Source organism: Erpetoichthys calabaricus, chromosome 2 (assembly GCF_900747795.2).
Source record: "Erpetoichthys calabaricus chromosome 2, fErpCal1.3, whole genome shotgun sequence".
Taxonomy (NCBI): domain Eukaryota; kingdom Metazoa; phylum Chordata; class Cladistia; order Polypteriformes; family Polypteridae; genus Erpetoichthys; species Erpetoichthys calabaricus.
This window is the reverse complement of record NC_041395.2, coordinates 316,718,106-316,733,236: the sequence shown is the minus strand read 5'-3', so window position 1 is coordinate 316,733,236 and position 15,131 is coordinate 316,718,106. Positions and strand designations below refer to the sequence as shown.

At 42.5% G+C, this 15,131-nt stretch overlaps 1 protein-coding gene across 1 annotated transcript in view; it reads left to right on the top strand.

The window, feature by feature from the left end:
• LOC127526661 (catenin alpha-3-like) overlaps positions 1-15,131 on the top strand; it is a 665,374-nt gene that overhangs the window by 229,413 nt on the left and 420,830 nt on the right. The window contains exon 4 of the mRNA XM_051922616.1: positions 13,386-13,552. Within this exon, the coding sequence (XP_051778576.1) occupies positions 13,386-13,552 (167 nt within the window). The remainder of the gene's footprint in view (positions 1-13,385; positions 13,553-15,131) is intronic.

The following is a 15,131-nucleotide window of genomic DNA, read 5'->3' as shown; positions in this document are numbered from 1 at the left end:
TTCATGTATATGCAGTATATTCTTACACCATTGCATTACTAATCTGTGCCTACACATCTCTTTGGTGTGTGTGATACAGCGGGTCCGCGGCTTAACAATAGGTGGCCAACTTTAAATAAATAATTGTGCCCTGTGAAGGTGCAGGCTCCAATCGGATGTAGGTGTACGTGAGTATGTTTTGTTCCGCAGTTAACTGGGCATCTGGCTGACTGCGCCACATATATGTGCAGACAGGAGAGACCTGTGGAGAACGCACGGCTGACGCTCAGGGAAATAGGGAAGACTACTCCAGCTGAGTGACCAGGGAGCTGGAGTATCCTGACGTTGGGACTCACTGCATAAGTCCAGGATGGCAGCGAGAGTCAGGGAGGCTTGGATGGGGAGCCCTTTTGGGGCCACGAATGGCCGCAAGGACTCAAGCCTTCACAAGTTGAGGTCCAGATTGGGAGCCTTGCTGGGAGCCATGGGACGGTCGAAAGCCGGACCTGAGAAAGAAGGATAGTTGTTCTTGTCGGTTGGGAGTCCCCTCTGCAGAAAGGTGCCATTTGGGGTTACCAGAGGAGATGTGCTTTTTAAAGGACTGTACCGGGGGCTTGTATTTAAAATAGAAGATTCCTGCCAGGTTTTAACCTTGTTTTTCTGGATATATTTATTTGGATTTTAATCTCCACCATCACTTGTTTTTATGAATCATGTATTTATTGAACTTTCGATGCCCTGCACTTTTGGATGTTTGTTTTGTTGGATCTTAATAAAAGCCTTGATGTACTTATGCACGTACCCCTTGCTTTGTGTGAGTGTCCTCATCTGCCAGGCTCATCCCTTGGGTATGTTATCGGTGGTGGCAGATTCCAGAGGCACCCGGAAGGACCCATTAGTATGGGGCACACCCGCACCATCACAGTGTGGTTCTCTATAAAGTAAACTTTGATAGTTTCTTTCTGTCTAGCTGCTTATATGTCTTTCATTTAAACAAACTAACACCTCTTTTGTAATTGCCTTTGCACATCCTAAATTTTTTACAGCTGCACAGATATAAAATAGTAATACAAACTTGTAGAGTCAGATCACACAGACAAGCACGAAAAAGCTCTTGTGGTCTTATTTGAACGTGCAAGCTTATATTTTATATGAGCAGGTCAGCACTCGACTACACTGCTGTTCTTCAGATGATTACGTCTGGGACTCTGTTCTGATTTCAACCCCTTGCAATATTTATATTACAGGTTGGCCTCAGGTGCAACCAAAAAAAAAAAACAAAATTAAAGACTAAAAGAATACCTGTGGTCAGAAGACTGGAGTAGTGTTGGGGACTGGGGTTCATTTACAATTTGGAATCTTCCTGTGTGTTGTTTCTCACTGTAACGTATAATCATCGATTTTCTCCGGATAGTTGTGTAGTACCACACCATCTCTAAGATGTGCAATTTAGATTACTCAATTACTCTAAACTGATCCAGCATGAGAGAGGTGGTGTGCGTGGGTTTACCATCTGATAGACTTGTACAGTACAATACAATTTATTTTTGTATAGCCCAAAATCACACAAGTAGTGCTGCAATGGGCCTTTTGATAGCCCCATCAGCCTTGACTCTCTAAGAAGACAAGAAAAAACTCCAAAAAAAAAAAAACCCTTGTAGGGGAATAAAATGAAAGAAACCTTGGGAAAGGCACTTCAAAGAGAGACCCCTTTCCAGGTTGGTTGGGCATGCAGTGGGTGTCAAAAAAATGGTGTAAATACACAGAACAGAACACTTGTCCCCCTACAGGTTTGGGTCCTGCCTCATGCCTCGTCCTGCTGGTTTAGGCTCAAGCTCCCGATGATCTTGAACTGGATTAAATGATTAGAACACTCCTGCCATGAAAGACAGAAACAAGTTCAAGCAAAAACATGCTGACATTTAGAGGTTGTAACATGGATGTAGTAGAGCAGTGTTGATACAGTATATGATTTAATTATGTAAAGAACCTTTAAACCAAAAAAATGAAATGAAGTGTAAACTCAGTCTGCTTTAGGGAGCACAGCTCTGATGTCAGGTAAGGCCATATAATGCAACAGTAAATCTCCCCATAGGTGATGTTGACCAGGTCACCATATTTACTTTTTCAAACAAGCACCTTACTGACAAGATGTCTGCTCCTATTCTTGTTCTAATTTGATGAACAGGAGGATCACTAGGCTTCTAAATGTCTCCGCTTCCCCTGTGTCTCCTAGCACCTGTGTAACGTTTGAGATGAGAATTAAATTTCGTGTAAGGAGCTTTGGTGGGCAGCTGTTAGCAGAGTTCCCGAGGGGGGGAAAAGAAAAAAGGCAGCAGATTAAAAGACTGCAGCTTCACAAGCTCATGCGTGTCAGCGTATGGTCATGTCCATGGAATTCAGTGATTTGCAAGAGTTCTGCAGATGGTATAAGATGGGCGCAATCCAGGGCCGGTGCCAGAGAAGTATCTGTAGGGGGTCATCTGAAATTCTGAATGGGCAATAATATCTCTTTGAATCTTTGCTTTCACTTTTGATCCCAGTAAGCAACAACAAATTCTCTTTACTAAAGATGTTATAAAATCAGTCAGATTTGTTATTTAATTAAGTTGAAGATTGTTAGTCTAGGGCGGCACGTTGGCGCAGTTGTAGCGCTGCTGCCTCACAGTTAGGAGAACCGGGTTCGCTTCCCAGTTTCCCAGGAGTTTGCTTGTTCTCCCCGTGTCTGTGTGGGTTCCCTCCGGGTGTTCTGGTTTCCTCCCACAGTCCAAAGACATGCAGGTTAGGTGCATTGGTGATCCTAAATTGTCTCTAGTGTGTGCTTGGTGTGTGTGTGTGTGCCCTGCGGTGGGCTGGCGCCCTGCCCAGGGTTTGTGTCCTGCCTTGCGCCCTGTGTTGGCTGGGTTTGGCTCCAGCAGACCCCTGTGACCCTGTAGTTAGGATATAGCGGGTTGGATAATGGATTATAAATACTGTATTTCAAATGTGTTGTATTTTGTCTGTTTTGGATGGGACTATGTGGAAATGTAAAGGCAAAAGCAATAAATAAATAACGTAGATAAATCAAAGCATCTGGATATACAGCATATAAAATGTAGAAATGGGTTCTTGTTTGAAGGGTTTATAGCACTGATGTAGAAAATGTGCTTATCTTTTTACCTGGAGGTTTGTCCCCTTGTGTGATTACTGAGTGATTGTAGATTCTGATGGAGGTTAAGGCCCTCTTGGCGCCACTGAAGCAGTTTTGCATTTACATGAAAGGTAGATCGCAGCTTAGCGACTGTAATATAAAAAGGGAATGCTGACGGCCATTCTTCTTCAAGTGGTATTCAAATAAATGAGAATATGCTAATACTCACTAACGGCAGGTGAAAAAATAACAGGAAAATCTCCGGCAAGATGGTATTGGAATTGCACAGGGAGATTTCAAGGCAGGGGTGGTAACGTTTGGTCCTGGAGGGCTGCAGTGTCTGTAGATTTTTCTTCCAAACTGGTGTCTTATTTAGAAGTCAACTGTTGTTGCTGAAAAAACATTTTTTGCTTCAATGTGAAGACTCCTAACTCTTAAGACCATGGTGATATTAGGTGATTTTCCTGCGATTTTCAGTTGTAGTCTTCATTTCTATAATGTTAGCAAGTCAGAAACAGTTGCAGTGTGTTCCCATGAAACAATTTGTTTAGTGTGACATACTCAGCGATTCACTCCAACTGGTCCGCGACTCGTTCTGACAAAATCAAACAGGCTTGATTTTGACCTTAGTCATATTGGTGGATCTGTGTGCATGAGAGCTGAGAGAAAATGAATGCTCATCCACAAGTACAATACGTATAATGGAGTGATGAAAAATAAGAACCACGGGTGCTTTGGACCTCACTAACAGAAGAGAAGCTCTTCCGTCTAATGCCTTGTGTTTTATGTACCACAGCAGAATGGAAAAAAGAAAACACGGGCTGAGATTGTGGCTAAACTCGCCGTACTTGTTTACCCTTCCGGGTCCATCAGGCAGCACTTATTGGCTGTCAGAAATAGGGGTGAGCACGAGTGTGCTGGAAACTCATCATCCGGTCACTAAATTAGATATTCTCAGTGATTTTCAGTCATCACTGGTCCAGTGACTGTTAAGTATGAATTTATGTTTTAGTGTTTTATTGTTAGTTTTGTTCATTATGAATTAACAAAATTCATAATTATGAATTATTATTGTTATGAATTATTATTTGTTATATTTTATGTTATTTCTGTTATTTTGTAAGTATATTCTAGGTCTTTAAATGTCTTTATGTTACATGTATTTTGTGGATAACCAATGATAGACTGGCCAACTAACTCTGTGTATAGGACTACTTTTATTCTGTTTCGCATGATGCATTTACCTTATTTTTTGACACCCATTGCTTGGCCAATCTACCTGGAAGGAGGTCTCATTCTGAACTGCCCTTCCATTTTTTCCCTACAATATTTTTTTTGGAGGCTTTTTCTTCTGTTTTTAGAGAGTGACGACAGGGAGGCTGTCACCTAACAGAGTCTGTTAAATCCCATTGAGGAATTTCTTGTGTGATTTTGGGCTGTATAAGAAATAAATTGTTGTTGGTCACCATCATCTCACAAACTGCTGAGTCCTCCTCTGATCTTTATAAGGGGAGGATAAGGAGTCCTCAGCAGAGAACCATTTTGCTTTTGTAACAGAGAGTAGGTTTGTGAGTATTGTGTTTTTCTTTATATTTTCTTGTTTTGCTGGCTGTGCTTTTGTTTAAGGATTACAAATATTGGACTTGTGTTTTGGGACTTGTTTGCTTCAGGTTTATCTTCTGGGAATAGATTTTGCCTTATTTTTGCTACTTTTGAGTTTGTTGTTGGATTTTTCTTAATGAGATGGTAATAACAGATGAGTAAGCATCTTTTACACTAATGTGTTTATCATGAAGTATCAATTTTAATGAAATACTGAGTCATGAGGATGTAAACATATTAGCATCAGTAACACACATGTACACCGTTTGGACTGCAACTTGGCAATCACCGGCAAGACAAAGGATGGTGGTGTGTGCTTTTGTAATAACAGCTCCTGGTGCAGTGATGTGGAAATGATCTCTATCATTGCGACTCAACCATTGCAACCTCATGAAAGTCCTTGGCAAATTACACCAGCATGTCATCTGCACTCGCCGGAACAATCAGACACTTGATCACTGCTACACTACAATTAAAGACATCTACAAGCTCACCCTGCGTTCACACTTTGGAAAGTCTGACAACACATCGTTGCTTCTACTGCCTGCTTACAAACAGCTACTGAAGTGTGCTAAGTCGGTGATGAGGGAAGTACAGTGTTGGACTCTGCAGCATGAATCCAAACTGCAGGATATGGAGGAGCAGAGGACCACCTAAGAGAAAGTGGATGGTCTGGGTGAAATTTAATTTAAGAGATGAAAGGGATAACAGACAAAGAAGTGTATAACAGCCAAGAATGGGAGAAGCTCTTCAAATATAGTGACCCCATATGGAAGTAGGAGAAACTTTAGAAGTAGTAGTAATGGTGGTCAGATGCTAAATTACACCTTTAATGAGCCCCTTTTCACTATATTTAGTGTGATTATTTACTCTTTTTGTGCATTAAGGTATAGCTTTTCACATCACTAGCCAAAATAGGTTTTAGTCTTCTTGGTTTGGGTCAAAAAACTGCTTTCTAAAATGTCATCACAGATGAGCAAATATCTAACGTCAATGTCATGGACCTCTCATCACAAATCAGCATCCTGCTTTTTAACACAGAAACAAGTTGAACATAGAGTGATCCACCACGGGAAAACATTGCAGATTTGCAGTGACCTTTGAAGAAAGCCACATTTCATTCTGTCAGGTTCTTGGCAACATGCACATAAACTAACCAGTTCACTTTATTTTTACAGCTCCTTCAGGGAAACTCTCAGACACTCCAGAGCCGCTGTGCTTGGTGTCTGCATTGGCTCTTCTCTAAGTCCACTTGCTCCCCTATGGGTTTCCTAATTCCTACTAAGATTCTACTTTATTGATGAAGATTAAGCACAATGCCAGTCACGTGATGGGAAACAGTAGGACGCATCTTTACTAGATAAGGAACAGCATTAACAAAGTGGGTCCATTGAAGACTTACTTCAACATAAGGACTCGCCACAAAATTGTGGACTCCAGGACCCCAAAACAGCAATTGAGAGAATCCCTTTTGACTACCAGGATTCACACTAGTGGCTAGCTTCAGGCTCTCAGTAAAATCAAAGCACTTAAAAAGCATGCCCCCAGTGGAGAGTACCGTGCCACCTTCTGACACCACATTAAAGTGCATGTATTTACTTGCATTTCCTTTTATAGACCATATAAATTACATAACAACCACAACCAGTTTTATTTTAACAAGTACCATCAGTCCAAAGGATTTCCTCTGGTGTGTTTCAATTCCTCACAAATAAGACAGAGGTTCAGACAAGGTTAACAACTGGTACAAAAATCAACAATATAAAGTGCAGTCAGAGAGACTGTTTTGATACTCAGGCAAGGAACAATTATACAGCACCCTGATTCTCTAACCTTTTTACTGAATTCATCATTGTCATTTATTCATTTTATTATTGACAGTCTTGTGATTGCGTGGCTGCTGTGTGATGTGTCTTTACATTGCTGGCATTTAGGATGGCAGTGAGGTAGGATTCACATTTAAGTTTTTGATTAAATAATTCTTAAATAACTTTGTTTTGATCTGTGATATTTTAAAGGAAAGATTTATTTAATGATGTTTTTCTTTTGACTTTTCATTACTCTAGCTGTATCTTTTCTATGTTTGAAAAGTTGAGCTGCCTTTGAGTTGGCGAGGTAGGATCCAGCACGAGTCAAACTCGTATCAAAATTTATTTCTCAGTCCAGTAACATTTATTTTAAAAGAGTTTAGGGAAACTTTAAATAAGAAGCAAGCCACAAAATTCAGAAAATAGAACTTCCCACTGACTAAGCACTAATATATAGGCAAACATTTTAAAATTACTAAGAAAACACTTCTATCAACCTAACATAACCTAACTAACTAACTAACTAACTAACTAACTAACTAACTAACTAACTAACTAACTAACTAACTAACTAACTAACTAACTAACTAACTAACTAACTAACAAATGGCTCTTACAATTACTGTTACTGGTTGTGGACATCAAATCTTCTATTGACTTCCTAGCATTTTGATCCTTGGCCATTTCCTTCTGTTCATCTTGCATGCTGTCCTCAGTCATTTTCACCTACTGAACGGTTTTTGTCAAGGTTTGTCAAGTGTAAGATACCAAACATTTAATTATGGGTATCACCCATGATTATGTGAAATAGATAGATAAGGCACTAAAATGATAGATAGATAGATAGATAGATAGATAGATAGATAGATAGATAGATAGATAGATAGATAGATAGATAGATAGATAGATAGATAGATAGATAGATAGATAGATAGATAGATAGATAGATAGATAGACAGACAGATAGATAGATAGATAGATAGATAGATGTTGCCATCTAACAACAGACTTGTAGTTGGTAGTACAATGGATCAGATTGTGGTCAGATCTGCCCAATGGTGCAATAGGTATACATTTAAAGATATTTAACATATAGATAAAGTAAGTCCAGCTCGTTGTGCACAAGAATGGAGCATGACACATACTAATGATTTTTTTCATTGTTCCCCTGTTTGAAATCACTGCCATTCCAAGGTTGGAATGGTTCATCGTTAGATTGAACGAAGTGTAATTTTAGATGTAACAGAGTGAATCATTTCTGTTGCTGACTCCCACTTTGATGATCGTGCTTGACTTCCTGAAAGATTGCGCTGAATCCAAAGATCCACGTTGTGGGTGGTGAATACACTGGTGTGTGAAAAACTGTCATGACATCACAAAAGTTGGGAAAATAGTTTGCAGAAGGAGTAACCTAAACATTAGTCTGGATGACGTATATTCTCTCCCAGCAATGCATATAAATTCTAACAACCAGTATTTTAATGTTAGGAATATGTATTATTTACTTTTATTTGTCACCTGCTAGCTGTTACACCTTTCACATATAGATGTGTTGTCCTCCTCCTGCCTTTTTTACATTCCAGCTAGTTATATCAGATGAACTTCAGCAATAAGATAGCATATGGAATATGAAGTTTTTCCAAATTTTCCACAATACCCAAAATGGTACAATACCTGAATGTGCCATGACTCACCATGAGATGTAACTGGTAGAAAGTCCATCCATCCATCCATCCATTGTCTCCCGCTTATCCGAGGTCGGGTCGCGGGGGCAGCAGCTTGAGCAGAGATGCCCAGACTTCCCTCTCCCCGGCCACTTCTTCTAGCTCTTCCGGGAGAATCCCAAGGCGTTCCCAGGCCAGCCGGGAGACATAGTCCCTCCAGCGTGTCCTGGGTCTTCCCCGGGGCCTCCTCCCGGTTAGACGTGCCCGGAACACCTCACCAGGGAGGCGTCCAGGAGGCATCCTGATCAGATGCCCGAGCCACCTCATCTGACTCCTCTCGATGCGGAGGAGCAGCGGCTCTACTCTGAGCCCCTCCCGGATGACTGAGCTTCTCACCCTATCTTTAAGGGAAAGCCCAGACACCCTGCGGAGGAAACTCATTTCAGCCGCTTGTATTCGCGATCTCGTTCTTTCGGTCACTACCCATAGCTCATGACCATAGGTGAGGGTAGGAACATAGATCGACTGGTAAATTGAGAGCTTCGCCTTGCGGCTCAGCTCCTTTTTCACCACGACAGACCGATGCAACGCCCGCATTACTGCGGATGCCGCACCGATCCGTCTGTCGATCTCATGCTCCATTCTTCCCTCACTCGTGAACAAGACCCCGAGATACTTGAACTCCTCCACTTGGGGCAGGATCTCGCTACCAACCCTGAGAGGGCACTCCACCCTTTTCCGGCTGAGGACCATGGTCTCGGATTTAGAGGTGCTGATTCTCATCCCAGCCGCTTCACACTCGGCTGCGAACCGATCCAGAGAGAGCTGAAGATCACGGCCTGATGAAGCAAACAGGACAACATCATCTGCAAAAAGGAGTGACCCAATCCTGAGCCCACCAAACCGGACCCCCACAACGCCCTGGCTGCGCCTAGAAATTCTGTCCATAAAAGTTATGAACAGAATCGGTGACATAGGGCAGCCCTGGCGAAGTCCAACTCTCACTGGAAACGGGTTCGACTTACTGCCGGCAATGCGGACCAGGCTCTGGCAATGATTGTACAGGGACCGAACAGCCCTTATCAAGGGGGCCGGTACCCCATACTCTCGGAGTACCCCCCACAGGATTCCCCGAGGGACACGGTCGAATGCCTTTTCCAAGTCCACAAAACACATGTAGACTGGTTGGGCAAACTCCCATGCACCCTCCAGGACCCTGCTAAGGGTATAGAGCTGGTCCACTGTTCCGCGACCAGGACGAAAACCACACTGTTCCTCCTGAATCCGAGGCTCGACTATCCGACGGACCCTCCTCTCCAGGACCCCTGAATAGACTTTTCCAGGGAGGCTGAGGAGTGTGATCCCTCTGTAGTTGGAACACACCCTCCGATCCCCCTTCTTAAAGAGGGGGACCACCACCCCGGTCTGCCAATCCAGAGGCACTGTCCCTGATGTCCATGCGATGTTGCAGAGGCGTGTCAACCAAGACAGTCCTACAACATCCAGAGCCTTGAGGAACTCCGGGCGTATCTCATCCACCCCCGGCGCCCTGCCACCAAGGAGTTTTTTGACCACCTCGGTGACCTCAGTCCCAGAGATGGGGGAGCCCACCTCTGAGTCCCCAGGCTCTGCTTCCTCATTGGAAGGCATGTTAATGGGATTGAGGAGGTCTTCGAAGTACTCCCCCCACCGACCCACAACGTCCCGAGTCGAGGTCAGCAGCGCACCATCCCCACCATATACAGTGTTGACACTGCACTGCTTCCCCTTCCTGAGACGCCGGATGGTGGACCAGAATCTCCTCGAAGCTGTCCGAAAGTCGTTCTCCATGGCCTCCCCAAACTCCTCCCACGCCCGAGTTTTTGCCTCAGCAACCACCAAAGCCGCATTCCGCTTGGCCTGCCGGTACCTATCAGCTGCCTCCGGGGTCCCACAGGATAAAAGGGACCGGTAGGACTCCTTCTTCAGCTTGACGGCATCCTTCACCGCCGGTGTCCACCAACGGGTTCGGGGATTGCCGCCACGACAGGCACCAACCACCTTACGGCCACAGCTCCGGTCAGCTGCTTCAACAATAGAGGCACGGAACATGGCCCATTCGGACTCAATGTCCCCCACCTCCCTCGGGATGTGGTCGAAGTTCTGCCGGAGGTGGGAGTTGAAGCTACTTCTGACAGGGGGCTCTGCCAGACGTTCCCAGCAGACCCTCACAACACGTTTGGGCCTACCACGCCTGACCGGCATCCTCCCCCACCATCGAAGAAAAGTCGTAGAAAAGTCCATCCAGCTCATTTGACAGCAATTGATCTTTCCTTATTATATGAAGGCAGGCCAGTTCTGAAACCTTTCCTTATTACTTTTATCCTAACTCCGGCTCTTTGCCCTTTCTGACTTTGGATGAGCAGCTTCTCTATTAAGGTGTAACTGAGCTTGAAAGGTGTTAGTGATCACAGTCCTACCAGCTAACTATGGAAATATATAATATATCCCATTTTACTTTCATCAGAGTCTCTTACATTTTTAGAACAAACAGGCCCAGAAGCATATTGTTAATCAAAATATTGTGCTATTATTATTATTATTATTATTGTGAATTATATGAGACAGCAGCAAGGGTGTACAGTAACAACTCCAAGAAAAAAAAGAGCTGTTTAGGTGGTTAGCACTGCCATAATCAGTGTTTCTATAACACAGTGTTTCCCGTGGCGGTATTGTAGGTGGGCTGCCACTAATCTTAGACGAACCCTTCCACTCACACTCTGACAGTTACACTTGAGTCAGTACAGCAACTTCACAGGTGAATTGCATCACTCCTGGATGACCTCCCCAATCTCCTTACTGACAATTGATTCACCAGTGAGGAACAGCATTGACAGTGACGCTTGATTCATCTAATGCTGTGATGCTGTGGTGATCATGCGGGACTGCGCTTAGACAATCGTGCCTGATTAACCGAGGGGAACACCTTCCTGCAGGGTTGCGCTGAATCCACAGATCCACTTTGTGGGTGGTGAACACACAGGTGTGTGACAAACTGGGTCATGACATGACATAAGTTGGGAAACACTGCTATAACAGATTTAATTTATTTCATTATTATTATTATTATTATTATTATTATTATTATTATTATTAGTGCAAGTGTGAATATGTGTGAGTGATGAACTGAAATTTGTCAGTCTGTTACCTGTCTTACATCAAATGCTTACAAGGTTATCTTCAGCACTGCATGACCCTGGATTGGATTAAATGGGTTTGAGAATGACTATGATTATTATTGCTATCATTATTATTGATGAAATTAGTAAATAAATATGGATATTTTTAGCATGGGCGGCACGGTGGCGCAGTGGTAGCGCTGCTGCCTCGCAGTTGGGAGACCTGGGTTCGCTTCCCAGGTCCTCCCTGTGTGGAGTTTGCATGTTCTCCCTGTGTCTGCGTGGGTTTCCTCTGGGCACTCCGGTTTCCTCCCACAGTCCAAAGACATGCAGGTTAGGTGGATTGGCGATTCTAAATTGGCCCTAGTGTGTGCTTGGTATGTGGGTGTGTTTGTGTGTGTCCTGCGGTGGGTTGGCAACCTGCCCAGGATTGGTTCCTGCCTTGTGCCCTGTGTTGGCTGGGATTGGCTCCAGCAGACCCCCGTGACCCTGTGTTCGGATTCAGCGGGTTGGAAAATGGATGGATGGATGGATATTTTTAGCATTTTGAATATGAAGCAAATTAACTTTGTAATTTCAAAGCAGGGCTGCATAGTGGTGCAGTGGTAGTGCTGCTGCTTTGCAGTAATGCAACTGGGGTTCATGTACTGGGTCCTTCTTGCCTGGAGTTTGCATGTTCTCCCCGTGTCTCAGTGGGTTTCCTCTGAGTGCTCTGGTTTTCATCCCACAGTCCAAAGACATGTAGGTTAGGTGGATTGGCGTCGCTGAATTGCCCCCTGATGTGTGTGTGTCAGGATTGGGTTTAGAAAATTGAATGGTATATTTTCAAAGCAGATTTAAATACTGTAGTTCATTTCATAGAATTTTATAAAATAATTTGTTCAATTATAAATCGAATGCTTAATAGCTCTTCTTTACATAGTTTGCTACATATTTAGCATGTGTATATTATAAATTGTTGCACAATACCTTTCAAATTTTACTAGAAATCAATTAATCAATACATTATTATTTAAAAGAAAGTCATTCATTATGCACAATTATGGAGTATTTAAACAGCAATTTTTATTGCAACTCTAATCAATATTCATTTTTATTAAAAGGATTCCTTATTAAAGTGCATTAAACTCCAATTCTCATTATAGGAGAAAACAATGAATCATTAGTACAATATATGGAACACTTTTAATTGTTGGTGTTATTACAAAGAATTTTATGTTTTGGTGCAGATCCATATTTCAGTATATAGTGCCTTCCAAAATGCCCAGTAGTCCCTTCAATAGAAAATATTTATAAAGCAACGTATTGTGCATCATGGCACAAATCAGTCACTTATGTTATATAGCACCTTTCACACTGCAGATGACCATATAGCATTTTACCAAAGTAATCCACCTTACAGTGAAAATCAGATGAATGGTTTACATTTTAATTTGACAGTGAGCAATATTGGAGTATTTTGTGACGTGGTATAAATTACAATCCACACCTATCAATCCATCAATCCTTCAAATTCCTAACCTGCTTATTTCAAGGTTATTCATAGCCAGTGTCTGTCTTGGCACTATCAAGTGCAAGGGGGCGTAATCCTAAATGAAGCTCCAGTTCACTACCCAAGCTCCTTCACTTACTGGTCCAGATAATCGAAATGTTTTTGGATATAGAAGGGAACCCTACAGATACACAGAGAAAAAATACACACTCTGCAAAGGCATTGCTCCAACCAGAGATTTGAATCAACCACTCTGTAAGAGTGAGGCAGCAGCATTCAGCCACCATGCTGCACATCGATTAATCAATCAGTCAAAGCACAGTTTATGTTAGAATAATAATCAATAGATCTTTCTGATACATATTAAAGCACAACACAATTAATATGTCTTTGTTATGAATCACATTACTCTGAACCCAATGAACAGCTCAGGCCTCCTAAATTGAGCGCTTTTTTAGTATTCCACTGTGAAGGTCTCATATGTACAGTACTGTATAAGGAGTCAGCCTTTCTTTTTAAACTGATGGTGTCCCGTATCCTCCTTTCTTTCAGGTTGCTCCCTTTCAAAGACAGCCAGTGTGTTCACAGATAATCCCTGCCACCTGCCAACCCGAGAAGATGTGGTGCAGGCCGCCCGGGCGCTCCTGGCAGCAGTGACGAGGCTTCTCATTCTTGCAGATGTCGTTGATGTCATTGTTCTGCTGCAGCATTTGAAAAAGGTAAAGCATTATCATGAACAAAAACACATGCAGGAAAACTTTTATCAGTTGTATGTACTGATTTTTTATTTGGTGCATAGCATCCATGCCACATGCACTTCAGAACAGGTCATCCACCTGAAACTAAGCATGTTTGGGCCCGGCCAGAACTTGGCTGGGAGACCAACCAGGGAAAAGCTTGAGTTGCTGCTGGAAGAGGCATTGGTGAGGCCAGCAGGGGGCGTTTATCCTGTGGTTTAAATTTGGATCCCATTGCCCCAGTGCAGTGATGGGGACATTGTGTTGTAAAAATAGCACCGTTCTTTGGATGAGACATAAAACCGAGGTCCTGACTCTTTGTAGTCATTAAGGATCCCTGGGCATCCTTCGTAAACGGTAAGGTGTATCCCAATGTTCTGGCTAAATTTCCCATCACGGTCTGGTCATTCTGGTCCACTAATCATCCTCTGTCTCTGACTGGCTAACTATCTCTCACCCCTTCACCACCTGACAGTTCATGTGTGGTGAGTGTACTGGCGGAAAAATGGCTGCCGTTGCATCATCCAGGTGGATGCTGTAAATTAGTAGTGATTGAAGTGGCTCCTTGCTCAGTACATAAAGCTATCTGAGTACTTTGAAAAGCGATATATAAATGTAGTGAATAATAATTATTATTATATCACTCTTGTTTTAAACTTTGGTAAGTGGATAGCCTTTAATTCATGCATATATAACACAGCATTATATTCTCAAACCTACACACACACAAACAGACATTCTGGTGAGAAAGACAAGGCAGCGTCTTTATCATCTCAAACAAATGAAAAAATTCAGAGAGTCAGAAAGAGATTACTGCCCAGTAATGAAATGGCTCAAAAATGGACCACTCAGCACTGCAGAAAGGTCTGCACTCAGCTGAGCACATCATGGGAATGTCACAACAGGACCTACAGTATAACACTACCATGGTAGCTAGGATCATGAAGGACTTCTGTCACCCTTTCCATTCTGGTAAGCACTTCAAATCAAAAACAGAGAGACTGAGAAAGAGCTTCATATCCCTAGGTGATAAAAATAAATGGTCATCTTGTCAGACATTCCTCTAAATTTATTACTTAATAATTATTTAACAAATTATTATACCTCTAAGATTTGTATGTGTTATAAAATTACAATTACTTGAGGTATTTTAAATCTTCACTTTTTAATATTTAATATTAATTTTAACATGCAATTTTTAATTTTTATTGCACAGTACAGGCTGCAAGATGAGCTGCACTTCACTGCATACTCTGTGTGTGTATATGTGACAAAAAAAAATCTAAATCTAGCACCCTAAACCAATTCTAGGAGACCAGGGCCTATCCCAACAACACTGGGTTGGTACAAAGCAGGGTGCAACCCTGGATGGGCCATTCACACTCAACACACACATACACATACACACACACACACACACGCACACATACACATACACACACATAGAGCTGTCTATTAACCAGACGTTGAAGGAACAGTGAAGTATTTGGGCCTTTGGGAGAACATGAACACTCCACAATGACAAACACTGGTCTCCTTAATCTGCAAGGCAGCAGTGCTA